This window comes from Abramis brama (assembly GCF_963993115.1).
Source record: "Abramis brama genome assembly, chromosome: 6".
NCBI lineage: Eukaryota > Metazoa > Chordata > Actinopteri > Cypriniformes > Leuciscidae > Abramis > Abramis brama.
The window spans coordinates 43,912,803-43,931,910 of record NC_139968.1 but is presented as its reverse complement, the minus strand read 5'-3'; the positions used below and the strand labels follow the sequence as shown (position 1 = coordinate 43,931,910).

The 19,108-nt window shown below is 40.3% G+C and overlaps 1 protein-coding gene across 28 annotated transcripts in view; it reads right to left on the bottom strand.

Annotated features, from left to right (window-relative positions):
- Window positions 1-19,108, bottom strand: part of ptprsa (protein tyrosine phosphatase receptor type Sa) — a 207,822-nt gene that overhangs the window by 53,708 nt on the left and 135,006 nt on the right. For 17 of the 28 annotated variants that reach the window (XM_084117276.1, XM_084117265.1, XM_084117291.1 and 14 more), the window contains 6 exons: window positions 14,315-14,425; window positions 12,321-12,332; window positions 4,343-4,612; window positions 2,986-3,567; window positions 1,843-1,979; window positions 1,603-1,747 (listed from right to left, as the gene is read on the bottom strand). In XM_084117276.1, coding sequence (XP_083973402.1) covers window positions 1,603-1,747; window positions 1,843-1,979; window positions 2,986-3,567; window positions 4,343-4,612; window positions 12,321-12,332; window positions 14,315-14,425 — 1,257 coding nt within the window. The remainder of the gene's footprint in view (window positions 1-1,602; window positions 1,748-1,842; window positions 1,980-2,985; window positions 3,568-4,342; window positions 4,613-12,320; window positions 12,333-14,314; window positions 14,426-19,108) is intronic. The other 11 variants (XM_084117266.1, XM_084117287.1, XM_084117270.1 and 8 more) reach the window with 1 other exon arrangement.

Genomic DNA, 19,108 nt, shown 5'->3' with positions numbered 1-19,108 from the left:
TTGTCTAATCCTTTATGTGGAACGAAACAGCTTAAAAACCAAGAGAAAACAAATGACTGCACCTTCCGCCCCACATTAAAACAGTTTATTTTTTCTGTGCTCAATGAAACTGAAGTTAACTAAATATAAAATACAAGTGATCTTAGTATAAAAGTTTGAGACCACAATGAAACTCAAGGATTTTTTTTGGTTTAACTTCTCACTCAAACTGTTATGCTTTGAAACCAAAACCTCTGTATTAAATTAAAGAAAAGACTGCAAAATAGATGTATTATCACTTGTGCTCTCAGACTTTTGGACCCCTCTGTTTGTACCGGTATCTGCAATATTTTAGCACAGGCACATGCCAGCTGCAAGGTTCCCCACAAGCATTGATGATTTCATGCACCGAATCATGATGCGACTCAGCGAGGGTGTATTTTTAGGCCGGAGGCTTGAATAATTCAGACGGTCTCCCAGTGTAAATGCTGACTACCTGCAGGCGCCAGCGGCCACAGCCTGTGCTGCTCTCAGTAATACACAGTGAGGGACTAGATGTGGTGGAAAGCCATGGCAGACCCCAGAGTCAATAATATTTTGTGCGCTTCAGTCGCATGGGAGGAAAAAAGTGCATTTGCTGTTGACACATGAAAAAGAAATACGAACACAGAAGAAAGAAGGGAGCACGCAGGGGAGCCAAACGGCACGCTTGCCGCAGATCAATCAGCCCACATTGATTTGTTTGTTTCACATGTAGGAAATCTCTGAAGTACATAACTGTGACATAGAGAGACCCAGATGAAAGAATCACCAAACAAAGAAGAAAAAGAAGTGTGCAACACCATCCTGCCAAGGGGCGAGGAATCCATTAAACTAAACAACATGGGTCATTTAAAAGTTTAGGTTTAACCTTTACACGCTTTACACAAAATAAATTATGTTTAAAACATCAAAGTCAGATGGACTCATTCATGCAATGCAAGCTGAACAAATTCTTGCATAAACTGGTGCATTGAACTGAATGCAACAATTTACATAAGAATGTTTTTATAAACAATTTACACAAATTTGTTCTGCTCGTACTTATCTTCTCTTAAGAAACAATTCGTCAACATGCACAGAGAGAAATATTTTCAAAAATCATCAAGTCTTGGCAAAGTCATTTGGAAATATTCTCAACAAAACAACATCACCTTTGCCCGCCTGCATGTAGCAAGACTCTCTTTTGGCTCAAAGGTGATGCTGTTCTGCTCAATTCAGATGCATAAACAAACACAACGCAAAGAAATGAGGCAAAAAACCAAGAGTTAATGCCAGAAACCCGAACCTGTCAAAAATCAGGGACCAAACTAACGTCCAGTCTTTAACACTTATCTGCTGCAGACACAAGCACACCATTATCATTTACTCTTGACATTTCTAGAGTCGATAGACAATATCACTGGATTGGAAAACGGGGGTGAAGGTTATAGTGGCCCTCTCAAACAGTGCGTTGTTGTATCCCAACCCCATCGAAAGCTCAAAATAGCCATTATGTCTTGGCATTTCTCAAACAAAATACAATATTAGACCCCCCCCCCAACCCTTCATTCGCATCCTTAGGAAAGGAAATGGACTACATACTGGCTTGGGATGTCCTTTGGGATATTTCATTGGTGAAGGCTCCAATGCCCTTGTTGGAGACGGCAGCCAGAGAGAAGTAGTACTCTGTATTAGCGCGTAGGCCCTCCACCACATAGGAAGAGGTTGGACCGAATGTTTTCTTTACCTGTTTGGTGGGAAATGATAACAGTTACTTCAAAATTGGATGTGCGACAGCAGTCCTGACAATATATTTGAGACGGTTTGTTATTGAGAAGGCACCTGAAGTCCTTGACTGCCCTCTTTGTAATGCAGTTCGTAACTGATGATTCCCTCTTTCTCGAAGGCTGGTTCCCATGTAAGCTCAACACCTGTGTCTGACACCTCACCGACCTGGAAGTTTGTCGGCTGTCCAGGGACTACAAATGGAGCCAGTGTTGACAGTTTAATAGACATGAAATTGAACTGATTTTTACAACTGTATATTTAGTGAAAGTGTTAGAGAAAACATTTACCCCCGTGGCAACAGGGTTAGAACAATTACCAGGTGAAAATGTACTTACATTTTTTGTCTCACCCAATAGAAACATACCCAATCACTAAACTCATCTTGCTACTGTACATTTTTGACTCCCCAACAGTAAAATTTCCAAATGCTAAACATCTTCAGCTAACTCAAGACTGACAACTAGAGCTGCACGATTATGGACAAAATGAGAATCACGATTTTTTTGTTTCATATAGAGATCACGATTCTGAACCGACAACTAGAGGTTCTGACTAAATATTAATTGCTGCAATCTATTTAAAAAAATTATTACAATGAATATTTTAATAAAATTGGTTTGAATAAATGATTCAATGACACACTCATAAATACTTCACTTGTTTCATTACTGAATGAATCAGCATTTTTGAGCAAATCTCTTGAATGAATGATTCAATCACAAATACATTTTTTAACAGTCACTCGTCGCCACCTACTGGTGTAATGATGTAGGCTAATCGATACAATAGTTATTTGAAGTGCCATGTTACTTTCAAAAGGGGATTTGCTCTATTTTATTCAATGCAGCTCTACTTTAATAATGCAGCTCAACTGACAAAAGAGTGTTAAACTCACCTAGCTATATTGTTAGCTCGCTGAACACTGAAAACTGACAGTTCTCAATAGCTAAACTGACTATGCTACACCTTTAGCTCACCCAATACTAACAGACATTTCTAATCGCTAAACTCACCTTGCTACATTGTTAGCCAACCAAGCACTGACAACAGACATTTTTAAATTGTTAAACTTACTTTGCTACACCCTCAGCTCACCCAATACAAACAATGGGACATTTCCGATAGCAAAACTCACCTTGCTACATCTTTTGGCTGAGCCAATACTGAAAAAAGGACACTAAAAATTGACAAACAAACCTCCTTGAAGCACTTTGACATGAATGGGATCTGAGAAGGGTCCATCTCCTACAGACGTGAAGGCCAGCACTCTGATGGTGTAGGTCTCGGAAGGCACCAGACTCTGAATGGTGGTGATCACGCTGTCCTGTACGTTGTGGATTTGCCACATGCTCATGAGCTGAGATGGATCCATGGTGTAGTACACCCGATAACCCTTGATCTGTCCATTGGGCTCCTCGGGTTCATCCCAGCGTACCATCATGGTGTTCTGGGAAATGATGCGGGCTTGGATATTTCGCGGTGGGCTGGCGGGAGCTTGCTCCCCAGTCCTAGCCTCGACTGGTTCACTGGGTGGGCCCTGGCCAATGGTGTTATAGGCGGACACGCGGATCTCATAATCGGTGTTGGGAGAAAGTCCTCCAATACTGTAGCGAGTGGTGGTGATGGAGTCCACGGTCTCGAACTTGCTCTCGGGAGACTTGGCACGATACTGGATGATGTAATGGGAGACGGGTTCAGGGTTGCCACTGTCCCAGGTGATGGTGATGCTGGTGGCGGTGGTTTCGGTCACGACAGGAGTACCTGGAGGTTTCGGCAAAGCTGCAGTGGGGGATAATAAAATACTGTAGTCAATTCTGGAACTAAGAAGTATGGAAGCTTGTTTCCGCCACAGAATAAAACATTTTAAAAGATAATTGCGACTTTTTATCTCACAATTATGAGTTATAAAGTCAGAACTGCGAGATATAAAACTCGCAATTGCATTATAAAGTCAGAATAGCGAGAAATAAACACACAATTCTGACTTTATAACACACAATTGCAATTCTGACATCTTTTCTCAAAATGGTGACATACAAACTCATAATTGCGAGTTATAAAGTCCAATTCTAAGGAAAAAAAGACTTATTTACTCAGAATTGCGAGTTTATATCTCACAATTCTGACTTTATAACACGCAATTGCGACTTTATATCACGCAATTCTGACTTTATAACTGGCAATTGCGACTTTTTATTACACAATTCTGACTTTATAACTCACAATTGCGACTTTATATCACGCAATTCTGACTTTATAACTCACAATTGCGACTTTTTATTACGCAATTCTGACTTTATAACTCGCAATTGCGACTTTATATCATGCAATTCTGACTTTATAACTCGCAATTGCGTGTTATAAAGTCAGAATTGCGAGATATAAACATGCAATTCTGATATGAAAAGTCAGAATTGTGAGATAAAAAGTCCCAAATACCTTTGTTTATTTTTTATTCTGAGGCAGAAACAAGCTTCCATAAGAAAACACTTGAAATATGGCTTAGTTTTAATTTCTTTAGACCAGAGGAACCCTCGATTCAATTGATTCTTACACTTGACAATGATCTGGGACACTGCCTCAATGATGCCTAGGCTGCTCATGGCCACGCAGGTGTAGTTGGCCGACTCGCGGACGCCATTTAACTCCAGAACGTTCCTGCCCACTGGCATCTCGTCCTCAGGCGTCAAGTCCTCAGAGTTGAGCATCCACTTGACGTAGGGCATGGGCGAGCCCACGGCGACGCAAGTGATGTTGACGCTACCGCCCGGCATGATCTCGTGGCTGGTGGGCAGGATGGAGAAACGTGGAGGCACGCGACGAACTGCAAAGGGCGGAGGAATAGCGACAAGAAAAAGAGAAAGAGAAAGGTAACAAGACACGTCGATGAAAACAAGCCTTTCTTTAGAACGTACATGTTGTCTAAAGAGAGGACAAAAATGAGACTAAACAACTTCACTTGGGTTTATACAAATTAAAATAACAATAAAGTAACTAAATTAACAGAGCTGCTTCACCAACAATATAGATTGACATTAAAGCAACAAATTCATAGCAACAAGGTTCCATTGACCAATATTTGACCCATCACAGCACGATTAATTGCACAAAAATCTATTATGAGTTTCTCATCTTTAAAATTAGATCTCTCTGTGACCTGTAACTACAGTAAATGAAATGAAAATCATGCATTACTGTTAAAAAAAGTGGAAAAGCTCTATAGTGTGAACAGAAAATGCTCTTTGTTGTAGTTGTATAGAAAGTGTGACGTACGAAATGTAATTTTCCAAATCTACCTGTGCCAAAGAAACCCTACATATGTACATACACGCTGGTACGTACATACACTGGTAATGGTAAGCCCCTCCAAGAGGGACTAAAGATGAGAAACCTTAATCAGATTTTTGTGGTTGAGAGTAGATCAACTGGACAAAGCCTTTTAAAGATCTGACACGCTTCCATTGATAGATGCAGCTGTCATTTTCACAGACATCATGCAGAAATAGGTAGAGGTCAACCAAAGAGTAAATGGGAACAATAAAACCAGAGAGAAGTATTTGAAATAAAATGCATAGAGGAATATAACTGAAGGGTCGCTAGCATGCCCAGACAAAAGACAACTGGAGATAAAAAAAAAGAAATATAAGAGAATAGAACGCGCAAAAGAGCGAGAAAGAGGAAGAAAGGGAAGGGTTGGGAAAAGGAACGAGGGGGGAAACCCACTTCAATGCAGAGAAAGACTTTTTATCGTCTCCAGCCAATATGACGTAATGTGACAGGGTTGTATTGTCACATTGCAGTCCTGGCTAGACATTACACAAAGTTTTATGGCGGAAACTCTGGATTCAGTCAATAAGTAGCTGTCAGTTCAACTCAACTAACTATCACACACATCAATAAAACAAAGAAAAAGAAAGAAAATGAATAAAAATTGACCGAATAAGGGCACATGACGGGTACAGATGCTAGTCTACGGTGATGACAGCGATGCAACTCAACTACTGAGATGCCAAACCTACACACGAGAGAAAAGATGTAGGATCTGTAGGGGGAAAGGTTTGGATATGAGATATGGCGTAGATGAAGTTGGCCAGGTTGTGGAACAGGCTTTTGTTTTCATAGCCTGTCTGGCATGTTCATTCTTGGAAACCTTGCTTTTTTGATATGACTCATTGAATGTCAAGGTCTGATGGAAACTTAAATGACTCTAAAATACACAGACTCTGTTCCAATACCACGTCAGCTGCCCTGGCAGTTCCCTTCTGAGGCAACTTTCTAAACAACAGCAAATACTGCAGAAAGACCTGCTGTTGCCAAATGAGTTTGACGTTAGCATGTTGCTAAGCAAATTACGAGACATTCTAACAAGCGTTTAAATATGGCACGTGCAAGTATTGCATAAAGTGGCACATAATTAATTACCTTGAAATTATTTCATAAGCTTTCTGCAGTTGATTCTGGGATTGACCTCTTACTAGAAGGAGACATGCAATGCTATTGTAGAACTTAGCCAAATCTAGATAAAGTTGCTGATGAAACGTTGGCTATGTGTTTTTGATGTCTAAGTATCTTGCAAGGTTTTGGAACAGAGCAATAGACTCAGAGTGAGAGTACAGATATTTTAAAACTTCAGAGTTTGGTTCCCCCAAGAATCGTCAAGGCATCTGCCTTATTGATGTTGGTGGACGTGAATGACCAATGAAACAGGGAGTAGGATGTGCTAGGTGTGTCCTAAGATGGCGGGTGGTGAGGGGGTCATGCCTCATTTACATTTGGCAAGAGGAGAAAGAAAAGACAGAGGGACAGCAATGTGTGCTGGGGCTAGCTCAGAAAAAAACAACCAAACCAAATGAAAATTAACAACCCCACACAACGAGGACAGAAACAACAGGTAGAGACAGGGCACAAGGCAGAACAAGACCTAGGCTGCAAGACAGCGGAGCGGTGGGGGCGGGGGGGGGGGTCAGACTGGAAGGACAAAATGGTGGACGCACATGTGGGACTAGAGACAGAAGGGAAATAACACGGGGAGTGAGAGGTGGGGATTGGGGCAAAGAGGAGACTGTAACCCTGGGCCAACTGGAGCAAAAGTATGTGGGTTTGACTTCTCACACAATGGGGCTTGAAATACACGATTAAACGTTCACCATAGCCTTGGAAACCAGCAGTCAAAGAGCATAAAGATAAAACACCATCGAAAGCACAGTTCAAAAGTTTTAAATCTTGTTTAAAATGTTGGCGCCAAATTATTTTAATTTAAACATTTTCTTTTGTTTTTTAAATCAACATACAATTTAAAAATACTTTTAAATAATAACAGTGAAGGTAACAGGCTCAACTATTCTAAATTCAGTAATTCCGCGATAATTAAAGATGAATATGTTCACAGTTTCAGAGAGCCAGTGTGACGGATGACCTCAGTCCGGTTCATGATCACTGTATAAAGCCAGTTCAAGTTAACTTTATGTCATTAGTTTATAATGTATCTATTTAACATTCTATATTAATCCATTTTATGATTAAATTTATCCATTTTGATATTAATTTGTTTTTATAAAAATGTAGTTTAAATAAAAAAAAGGTTAAGTGATTTATTCAAAGGTTCAATACAAGTTCAGCTCTATCCACGACATTTGGAGGCATGAAAATGAATACAATTTTATACGTTTAATTGCAATTTTAGCTTTTTCCCTAAATTATTTTCTGTGGTAATCAACATTACCACAACTCCAACAGAGCATCATTTGTACTGAACCCGGATCACTCCTTTAATTAAGGAAAAATACTTTTTGATTTGTTGAGAAAACAAAAACAACAACAGCAAATTAAACATTGACATACTAAAATGACCCCTCCCCCCATATAAATGCATATTGAAAAAATGTTCAACAAAGGTGAAAGGGCAGCCCACGTATCACAAGGTGCATGCATGACCGCAGGAAAGACAACAACAGAACGGCACCAAACTATCCTACTGCTACAGTCAACACATATCTGAGGCATGCAACCCTCCCCAAGTGCAGCGTTTTTAGGGAATCCACACAATTGAAATGTCAAAATTGGTGAATTCGTCACAGCACACACATATAATCACAGTGCAGGAGTGTCTTTAAAGGCGCTGTAGAGAACAATGAGCAAACAGTGAGAACAATGACAAGATGAGAGTGATTCTTCTAGCGAATTAATGATGGACAGGCCCAGACGTAATCTGCTGATGCTTATGCATTTCCTGCGCCGATTTAAACAGATTTAAGAATGGTGAAATGTGATAAAAGGAACTTAAAAAGGCAATATATTAAATAAACAAACATGCTTTATAGTTCTGCTGGCACATATTGCGTGTGGGCCTGCTGATGGGTGATGCAACATTTGGCCGTTCTTAAAACCAAATCTGCTAGAGGCTAAAAACCGCCGTTCGCTTCCTAAGGCCACATTAGTCGAGCGGACGCGGGCTGCAACCTTTCACCTTGTGAATTATTCCCAATCCAAAACTTGTACTGTTGCGCTTGCAGTATGTTCTTGAATTTCCGGTTATTTTCTAAACGAAACAACCTTTTGAAAAGACGCCGAGTAGCTTGGCAACTTCAAAGTCACTGGCAACAAAGCATCCCCCATTTTAGGCTCAAATAAACTGTGGCGAAGAGGGGAAATTATAAGCGGGTCTAATGTTTTCAGATGCATGTCGACATTTACGACTGCCACTATCGCCGCATCGGCTTCGCTTTGCTTTGAAATGCCATTGCACAAAGCTTTATCTATATCCTGACACATGGTCCAATAGCTTGACGTTTGATGTGCGATGGTGCTCTCCGCTGTGATATACGGAGGAATATAGAAACGGTCCAATTGGACGGACACGCTCCTCATTCACTAAGACCAGGAGCCCAGCAGGCCGAGAGCGATCTCTTTGAGGTCCAGAGTCAAAATCCCATTTTAAGCCCAATGTGGAGACAACTCTAACAATGAACAGAGAAAGACAAAATAAAAAAGGCCAAAGAGTGTCTCACTCCTTGTAATTCCTGACTAGGACGTTTCAAAGGTGGCCATTTTGGTGAGACAGTCTGTCCAGCCCCAAAAATAAGGTAGGCAGGGAAGCCAAAATAATGCGCAGCCTTTAATGTCACATTGAAGCTGAGATTACACCCTGTTTGATGTCCAAAACCCACAATAATCCATTTGGCTTGAAGGTAACGAGGCCATTTGCATGCAGTCGGCAGGGGTTCCCCATATTAACATACACACCTCCGCCGCTGCAATGCAAAGCAGCCTCTGTAGGGGTTCAGACCAGTTCTAGTAATGGTAATTGGAGCATTTGTAAAAACCTACAACCCCTGATCAACTGCTATAGTGGGGCTGCAATGCATTTGAGATTTTGCACCAAAACCTGCACCTTTACAATACACTAAACACTTGTTTATTCAAAGTAGGCTTTGCTTTGACAAGTAGGTAGGGTGTGATCTAGCTTGCATTACTAATTTTACACCGAAAGAGCATGCAAGGACATGCAACACAACCCAAAGTGGTGGCAGTGGGCTTCACATGCATCTACATGCGCATACACCGAACATAATCATAGCATTTAGCATGGCGTACGGTACAGCTCAAGTCTTCCAGCATCTCAGAGTGGATCTGTGAGGTTTCCTTGTATTGGGCACTAATTGCTATTAATATGCCCTGGAAACATTCTGGGATCTTGAATCCTTAACATTTTGGCTTTGTCACCGCATTATGGGGAGCTGAATGGCGGAACAGTTGAAAGCTTCATTGTCAGGCGGCAACAATGAAAGATTAGCGACTACATTGAAACAAGAAGAATCATAATTTCTGTTATTAATTCGGTGCGGAATAGAAGGGAACTTGTGTCGAGGCTCGGGGGGGATTTCGCCATACGGAAGCAATTAACTATCATGCCTGATATAGACGGCTAACAAGGAGACTATCGAGTTAAAAAATATCGATTGAAATTTGAAAAGAGCGGCAGCTATTGTTTTTTTAAATATTAGCAACCCCTGCTGAGAAAAAAATCTGCCTAAGCTGGTTTTAGCTGGTCTCCCAGGGAATTTGGACTTTTTTTAAAAAGCTGAACAGGCTGAACTTAGCTGGTAATGCTGGGAGACCAGCTAAAACCAACTGAACACTAGCTTGACCAGCTCGGCCAGCCTGGGAGACCAGCTTAAACCAGCTTAAACCAGCTAAAACCAGCTGAACACTAGCTTGACCAGCTTAAACCAGTTACTTCCAGATTAAACCAGCTAAGACCAGCCAACCAGCCTAGGCTGGTTTTAGCTGTTGTTTTTCAGCAGGGACATTTGCTTAAAAAACTACATTTGAGAGTGTTTTGTACAAAATTTGGTAAATTGTTTCAAAAGAAACGATTATTTGGGCCATTTTTATCTGTTTTTGATAGCGGCTATTGGCTTACACAATAAAAGCAGCAAAATGTTTGCTGTGATGGATACATTTTTTTTTTTTTGCCACTTTTTTATTTTTAAGCTAGTGCAGCTAGTGAAAGCTAGTGCGCTCATACTGTTAGACTTTCTATATGCTAGGCAGCAGTAACAAGCTATCAGGGTAAAAGCGGCACAGATTTCACAGTGGGAACAGCCGGATATGAAAAATAAAGCTCTGTCAATAAATGCCAGGCCCTGAGAGACAGAGTAGCGGCAAAGCACACTTCATTATTTATAACCCCAAATCATGTGGTGTCGCCCCCCTCCTAACAACAGAACTGAATAATTCAGAGAGCCATTTAGTCTCAGACATCACGAGATAGCTAGCAACACGTTAGCATTAGCCAAGTGAAGCAGAGGGTCTTGTTCTGTGTCATTATCCTTGACAAACGCCGTCTGAAACGTGGGGAGCCGGATGACATATCAACTGAGAGTTAGCCATCCGCACGATTGGACAAACTTGTCTGGATAAATGCGAGCTTTCTGGTTTTACAGCTACAAAAAACCCAGAACGGTAAAAAACAAAGTTTAGCGCATTCAGTGACATGATATTTAATGCTAAATGTTGGTGCTAATCCAATGACTGCGAGCGTGGGTTTTAAAAGGGCAATATTAAATTATTTTAAAAGGGCAGCGGCTATTTAGACTGTTATTGCAAATAACATTAGTCGCTATTTACATAAAACGTCATTGGTTAGTACACAAACCAGACGTAAGTGGGCGGAGCCTCTGCCAACAAGGCAGGCTTTTAGTGTAAACAGACACTCAGTTTTAAAAGTATTAAAAACAGATGCAATGCAAAACCAGAAAAATGCTCATCAATATATTTGTCTTGTTTTCCAGGAAATATATTAAGATAAAATTGTTAAATATTGAGATAAAAGATAAATAACTTGACACGCAAAATGATGTAGCCTATGCTAATTATACTAGTTTTAATCCTGAATTAAGTTTGTTTTTTTGTCTTACTCTATTGGAAAATGGTCTTTCCTTGTATCCCTCCCCCCCAAAAAACAAATGTGTGAACAAATGTACATATAATGGTCGCTACAAACAGGCGTGCAATTATTGCACTCAGCTGCATTAGCGAAGGATTAGCATAGAGAGACTCGGAAACAAAGCACCCGCTTTTTGTTCTGGTCCAATTTGGGGGTTTTAATACAGCACATTGTGGCCAAGCAAGAAGCAATTCAGACGTACGCTGGCAACGACGGCTCGAGCGAATGATAAATCCTGATTTGATTGAGCCTGCGGACTGCGAAAGGGCAAGAGGCAATCAGTCATCACGAGGATATATAGCTATGAAATAAAGTCTGTTTTCTGTGGAGCCGCGTGAAGTACGGAGATCATTACATCTGCCAATGATCCATGTGGCACCAAAAAACTAATTAGCAGAGTGAGTCTGCGACCAAAACTAAGCTTTTGTGTGCAGGAACGGCTTTGTGATTCAGAAGATGGCAGGAAAACTGTCTGTAGAAACACGAGACAACAACGCACAGAAACACAAACCACATCTGACAAACCAGAAACTACAACAAAAAGGAGTTGAAAACAGAAGGAAACTAAGGGTGCACATTACACAAACACCACAACACAAGGAGCCGACCAAATGAGTCGCCAACAAAGGCTCAATCCAGGAGAACTGGACCAAACAAAGAGAATAATAAAACACAGGAATGCAACGAAGCACGACAGCGTCTTGAGGCATGCAAGCGCAGTTACATTCTCCCATCATGCATCACTTGTTTACTTTCAAATGCGAGATTTCCATGACAGCATGTGCACATAAGCATTTTCTCTGGGCAGAAGCAATACTGAAGGATGCAAACGAGAAAAGGCCCCACAATGCAAACTTAAAAACGTTTTAAAAAAAGGAAACCGAACCCGAATTAGCGGGTTAGTTACAACTAAGTTTTATGCAGTTAAAATAAAAATCTCCCAGAATTTAAAACTTATTTAGCAGCTTGATTTTTTAACTCCGAATTGCCAATGAGCCTTCCAATCTAGATCAGGTTTTAATACATGTTGATTTTTCGATTTAATGTGGGTTAAAAAAAGTGATAAAAGAAAAAACACACCAACCTTCTCGAAGCTCTGAGGGATGTAAAGGGGTTGATGCAGAACACAATGACATGAGGAGAAGAGAAAAATAGGGGAAACACAGAGAGAGTAAAAAAGGCCACCTCAAGGCTTTTAGCTGCTACATTTCTCTGACTGATGTCGCCTGATTATTTCTTGCGTGACAAAGTCTGCTGCGTTTACCTGCTTTGACCCAAACAGTTTGATTCACCCCAGTGGTTGCCGTGAAAAGCGTTCGGCCACTGGAGTCAATTCAAGCATGTTATAACAATGCAAAATTACAAGGTCTTTAGCCACCTGAAGAGCTGCCGCTGCGGCTTTAATTACAGAAACAAAACAAAGAGACAAAAACAGAAATCAATGAAACAACCCCAAGTACCAACCAAATCAAAGCGACCATACAAATAAAAACCACATAATTAGCATTAAAGTTAGCAGCTACAATCAAGACAACCGATTCTAAAAGCGTTGCGCTATTACCAGACATGCATATGCATGAAAATGGTTTCACTCGTATAAATGGGCGGGTTGTTTCCTCCAACTGTAGCTGCTAATTTCAAGTGCCGTTAATTCTAGAACAGAAAACATTTGATTGTACTCAATAATTAAGCTTTGGAAGAAAAGAAAAAAGACAAAAGGAGATGGGATACGGTCTTAATGCAGTATGCGCATAATCAGTGAGAAATTAGCATACCTATGTTGAATTAATTACCGCTGTGGTAATTTGAATGGATTTCGGAAATCTCCAGTCACCCAATTACTGAAATGTCACTAGAAATCAGATCAAATGTTACTGAACATCTAACACTGTTTAAGGTCTTATTAAAAATGTCCGGATAAAATTCATTCCAGGTCTTCAGAAGAGAGTAAAAACAGCACGAATCCACAACAGGCCGTTGACTTCATCACGGATAAGAAGGTATAATGCTCTTACCGTGGTAAAAATCCCTCTAAAAGTAAGGCCTCTTGTGGATTACTGCTGTCATAAAATGGTGGTAACTGATAAAAGATACAAATATTCAATCATTAATGAGAATTCCAATTTAGAATTCTGTTTATCCACGGTTCAAACCCCGAATTATAATTCTGTCATCATTTGTTATTCCAAACCTTTCTTCTTTCTTCTGTGGAACACAAAAGAAGATACTTTGAAAAATGTCTCAGTGCTTATTCGTCTATTCGATGAAATGATCTGTCAAATGCAGAAAAAGCATCATCATATTCTGCAGAAGAAAGAAATTCAAACCGGTTTGAAGTAAAAGATGATTAAATCTATCCCTGACTTTGCGTCTGCATCTTCTCTAGTGGGAGCTATAATAATAACTATAATAACTATAATAATGAAAAGACAACTCTCTGGCCCATTTTATAATGTAACGGCCAGTGAATAATTTATCCAGAACAAAGTTATTTGGTACACAGCGGGTAAAAACCCATCATTTTTAATATGCATTAAATAAATAATACATGCGCAATATGCATCTGCCTCGATTTATTAAAGTCATTAACCTGGAGATCCAGCTCTTCTTAAGGTTAGTCGTCTGCGCTAATGTAATGCCTTAAAACAGTCTCAGACGTTCCAGTATAATAACAACAACCACTGAACCAAGACAGATCGTTAATTATTTAGATTCAGCAATTAATGTATACACTTCTATGTGTGTGATTAGCAACATGCATATTTTGAGATCAACATACTTTCGTTGCAACAATTTACCTTTTTACCTTTTCGTAGGGAATACGCTTAGCGTTTTGATTGGCTTATTGCATTGGCCAATCAAAATCAAGACTTACCATCATCCTCTTGACCTGTACGACCCAAGTTTCCGCCCATCAAAGAGATGACTGAACACTACCCATTAAGTATCAGAAAATGTGCATATTCTGTGTTTTAGCGTAAAGATTATTTTACATACGACGGGTCATGTGACCCGTCGTGCATAAGAGGATTTAATTGGTTGTTTTTCGATGGGCTCCAGGGCCGGGTTGCTCCCTACCTCGCACATACAGGTTGGCAGGGGAAGAGTATCGGACGCCTTCGATGTTAGACGCCACACACTCGTACTTCCCCTGGTCGGTTTCCTCAGTGTTTTCAATCTGCAGGGCACCTGGGAGAAGAAGAAGAAGAAGAAAAAAAAGGACCCCAAAGAAAAGGGATGAAAGACAGAGAGAGAAAAAAAGGGAGAAGACGGCACACTATTAGCGGTTTGAAAGTAACAAGACTGTCAGAAACTATTTTATTTTGTATGTTTGGTGCGGCGTCGTATCCTCATAAATTGCTCAAAGGCCTTTCCCGTTTGAAAGCCAACTTCGCCTTTTAACGCTAACGCACTGTGTTGAATCTGAGCAGTTCCACACTCAAGGCAAGAAAGATTAGGCTGATCTAAATATGTCCGAACGCATCGCGTCAAACGCACTCGGAAAAGAACTAGCAGCAATGTTATGGTGTTCGCAGGAGAGCTGGATCGCATCAATCAGAGCACCGGGAACTATCATGGCGTGGAGTCGAAGGAGATAAACCGTTGCTCGGTCCCAAAGGGAGGGAAGTTGGTGACGGTCAAGACTGAGACATCCATTAGTTCATGTCGAAATGTGCTGCACATGGCTGAAGCTTAGCACAACACTTAAATCCCACCGCATGAATTATTTCAGCCAGTCTCCCAGGAGCTGTGGCGAGTTTATGTATATAGCACATTTCATACACTATGGCAATTCAAAGTGCTTTTACATAGAAAGGAATACAAATAATCACAAAATAAAAGCAAGGAAAATTAAAACAGTTTTTCAAAATGCTTTACATAGAAAGGAATTAAAATATCACACTATGGCAATTCAAAGTAGCCTGGTCCTACCAGACTCTCGTGCATTTCATGTGTACAGAGACTCTCCATTGACAAGCGTTAACGTCCTTGAAGGTGGGAACTCTGTTGAAGTTTAAAACCAATCGCTAACGTTTGGTCATGACGTAACCCTACAACTCAAACTAGCGCGCAACGTCATCGTTCTCAGCCACTCCCTCTGTTCGCTGATTGGACCGCCAAAAATATGGCCGGAGAAAACCCAAGAATATACCGCAAACCCAGACAGAGTACTGAAGGAAAATGAGGGCGGAGCCAGGCAAAATTCAAAGTGCTTTGCATAGAAAATAAGCACAAAATAAAAAAGCAAGGGATGTAATCAGTCGGACGCACAATCCTCATGTCAGTGGGACTGAGAATGGCTATTCGCTTGATATTCCTCCAAAATATGCACCAGGGTTGGCTTGTAAACCAAGGTCGTTGCCATGTATGCCAAAACACATGCAAATGTAAGTTTGAGATATATCAAAACTTTTCAGGCGAAATGAAAAGGGGCCTAATGATCTTTGTATTTGCCTCCACTTCCTCTTCTGAAGAAATTTAAGGTGCAACTTCACTATGAGTTTCCCTGAAATAACCTGAGGACGTAATAAAGGTCCGTAACGTAGGGGTTATTGAGTTTAAAATAGGGGTTGGGTTTAGGAAGTTTTGAGCTGTACTTTTAAAGTTAGCTTTTTTTTGAGCCATCAACATGTAGTTACAAACAGGGTCTCATGTTCTGAAGCTAAATCACTAAACCCAGTTCAAACTCCATTAGAAGTATTTCGACTGCCTGGGTAAAACATTTTTTATTATATTATACTGCATGTGATCAATTGATTTGAGGGCTCTTAACAGCATAGGGGGTTGTATATGTTGACTAGCTTCAGGAAGTCAGCCACTCCGACATGACTCCGATCTTCAACCGGATAAATATTCTGAATGTTCTGATCCGATCTGACCTCTGACCTGTAATGCTGCCTGGATCATAATCACACACTGTTCGCTCGTTGGCTGGAGGAGAACTGGCCCCGCCTGAGCCTGGGTTATTCTCCATTCTGTCCCCTGATGATGGAGTTTTGGTTCCTTGCCACTGTCGCTTTTGTCGCCTCTGGCTTTTGGCTTGCTTTGTTGGGGACACTTAATATTCAACAATATTATTGAAAATTGCAGTTTTAATGGGGTTCAATGAAGACATTTTTGTCCAAAAGGTCCTGGAAGGTACTAATTTGTGTTCCTAGTGCAAAACAGATTTATTAAGGGAAATGGAGGTGAAATAATTAAATTCCAATGAAAATACACACCTGTGCCAAAATTTATGCAGTTAGCATTAAGAAAGGCAAAATGATACATAAATAAATAAACTGAAAAAGACACAAGGGTTAAGCTTGACTATGACACTATTTCCTTCTAGATCTGCTGTACAGCTGAAACAATCTTTGTTGTATTATTTTCATGTTATCACTGTAAAGCTGCTTTGATACAATCTGTATTGTAAAAAGCGCTATATAAATAAAGGTGACTTGACTTGACTTCTGAAGGCTGTCAATGAACAAATATGCTTTTTTAACCCCCAGAATGCTGTAGTTTCCAGCAGGGCCTAATTTTCTGAAGCTAAATCACCAAACCCAACACCCCCATCTAGATTGCCAAGGAAATTTTTTTTTTTTTTGCAAGCAACATTATAACTATATTATGCTATATGTCAGTGTTATTCAAATGGCGGACCGCTTGGTTCCATCCAGACCGCGGGACATAATTACGCCATTTTACCGTTTCTACAGATTAAAGCGGTTCACACCACAAGCACTCGGGGTTGTTTATGGTGTACGCGCATACCTTTAGACTGAACACGTAATGTGCGCGACGTCTGCGTTTACGCGGGTTTGCGCAGAGATACCGGATAATCGGTTACACCTTCGAACCTATTTCAGGGAGTGCGTTCTCGAGACACCGGGCACTGTTTTGAGCGGATGAGCGCGTCGGAGAGCATTAAGGGTTTTCTGTTTGAGCGGTGTCATGTTAGCGGCCCGTAAGTTTATAACTAATGATCTTCGCAACGGAAGTGAATCAATCAATTAAAACTAACTTTAGCTGGACAATAACTTTATACTAGAGCTGCTGTAAAGCCAAAACAATCTGTTACGGTATTTTCCTATTATCACTGTAAAGCTGCTTTGAAACAATCCATACTGTTAAAAGTGCTATATAAATGAAGGTGACTTGACTTGACTTTATGATATTCAGAGCTATATCTATAATAAAGCCAAAAGTGCTTCGTTCAAGCCCTCGTTAAAAATGTAAAGTGACGACGCGGTTATTTTAACCACGATGACTCTGCCCGTTTAACTAAACCAGGTTTGAGACAAGTTAATGTGTGGCGTCTTGTTGTTTTGATGTTTTTTTTTCATACATGTGGCATTATTAATCAGCATATAAACAGCATTTCATAATAAAAAATGTTATAATTTGGAAAATTATTTAGAGATGGCAAGGGAAGACAAAAAAAAAAACCCTTTAAAATTACTAGTTTTTAAGTTTGTTTTGTCCTCACGATGAGAGTTTTGATTATTATATTTTGTACATTATTTGTTTTTAGTAGTTTATTGCTTTGAGCAAAATATAAAAATGGTCCATACTGAGGTAAACCTGCAGTCCCAGTGCGTTTCTCAGTCACAAGGCCTTCTATGTGCCAGACACAAAGGTGCCTAAATGTAAAATAAATAAATGAAAACTAAAAATAAAATAGCCTGTTAAAACATCTGATATAACCTTTTTATATTCATATCCAGTTGGGAGACATATTTACTTTTTTTGGGTAAATTTTTGGTATGAATTCTTAGACATCACTGTTTTGGCTCTCTGGGCCCAAGATTTTCATACGTGACCCTGGATCACGTCACCAGTCACGAGTCGCACGGGTATATTTGTGGCAATAGCCAACAATACATTGTATGGGTCAAAATTATCAATTTTTCTTTTATGCCAAAAATCATTAGGATATTAAGTTAAGATCATGTTCCATGAAGATATTTTGTAAATTTCCTACTGTAAATATATAAAACATTAATTTTTGTGAGTGAATGCAGCACAATCGCCAACATAAATGCACAACTTTAAAGGCGATTTTCTCAATGTTTCGATTTTTTTGCACCCTCAGATTTTCAAATAGTTGTATCTCAGCCAAATATGGTCCTATCCTAACAAACCACACATCAATGGAAAGCTTAGTTATTCAGTTTTCAGTTGATGTATGAATCTCAATGTCAGAAAAGTGACCCATGTGACTGGTTTTGTGGTCCAGGGTCACATAGTTGATGACTAGTTTGAGTGTTTACGTTTTTTTTCTTTTGCAACGTACTACGGCTGCCCCGATGGAAGTGTTCCAGAAAAGCATTGTCCGGACCTCTTGGAACTGTAATTGAATACGCCTGCTATATGTGATCAGTTGTTTTGAGAACACTTTTAACACTCTTGAAACACACTTCCCTGTGGTTCCCCGTCTGCTGCTGAAGAGATCCAGGGATTTACAAATTACAAATCTCATTATCATCTCAGAATTCAGGTCTGAATGCACAACCTGAGCAAATGTGATGCTATTGCTAACAGATACATTTCTTTGGGAACCAACTACCTTTCCATAACACACTACGCCGCCCCACCCCAATCTCTCTTTCTCTGTGTTTGAGTACACCACCATTGCATTTCTACAGGTACCATCAACACCGTCCTCACTCCTGGGGAGACGTTCATTCTGGCCGAACGAAGACGTCAACCTTCATCTACGGCACATGTGGCGGCGGGACATCGACAGCAGGGACTCACGCTGAGGTTTAAGAGCGCAGTCTGTGTGCAAATGAGACTGTGGCTTCTGGGTGGATGAATCACACCTGCTCGCGGCGGATCAACAGCGTGATGGGATCAGGGAGTTTAGAGGCGTGGCAGGGAGAGACT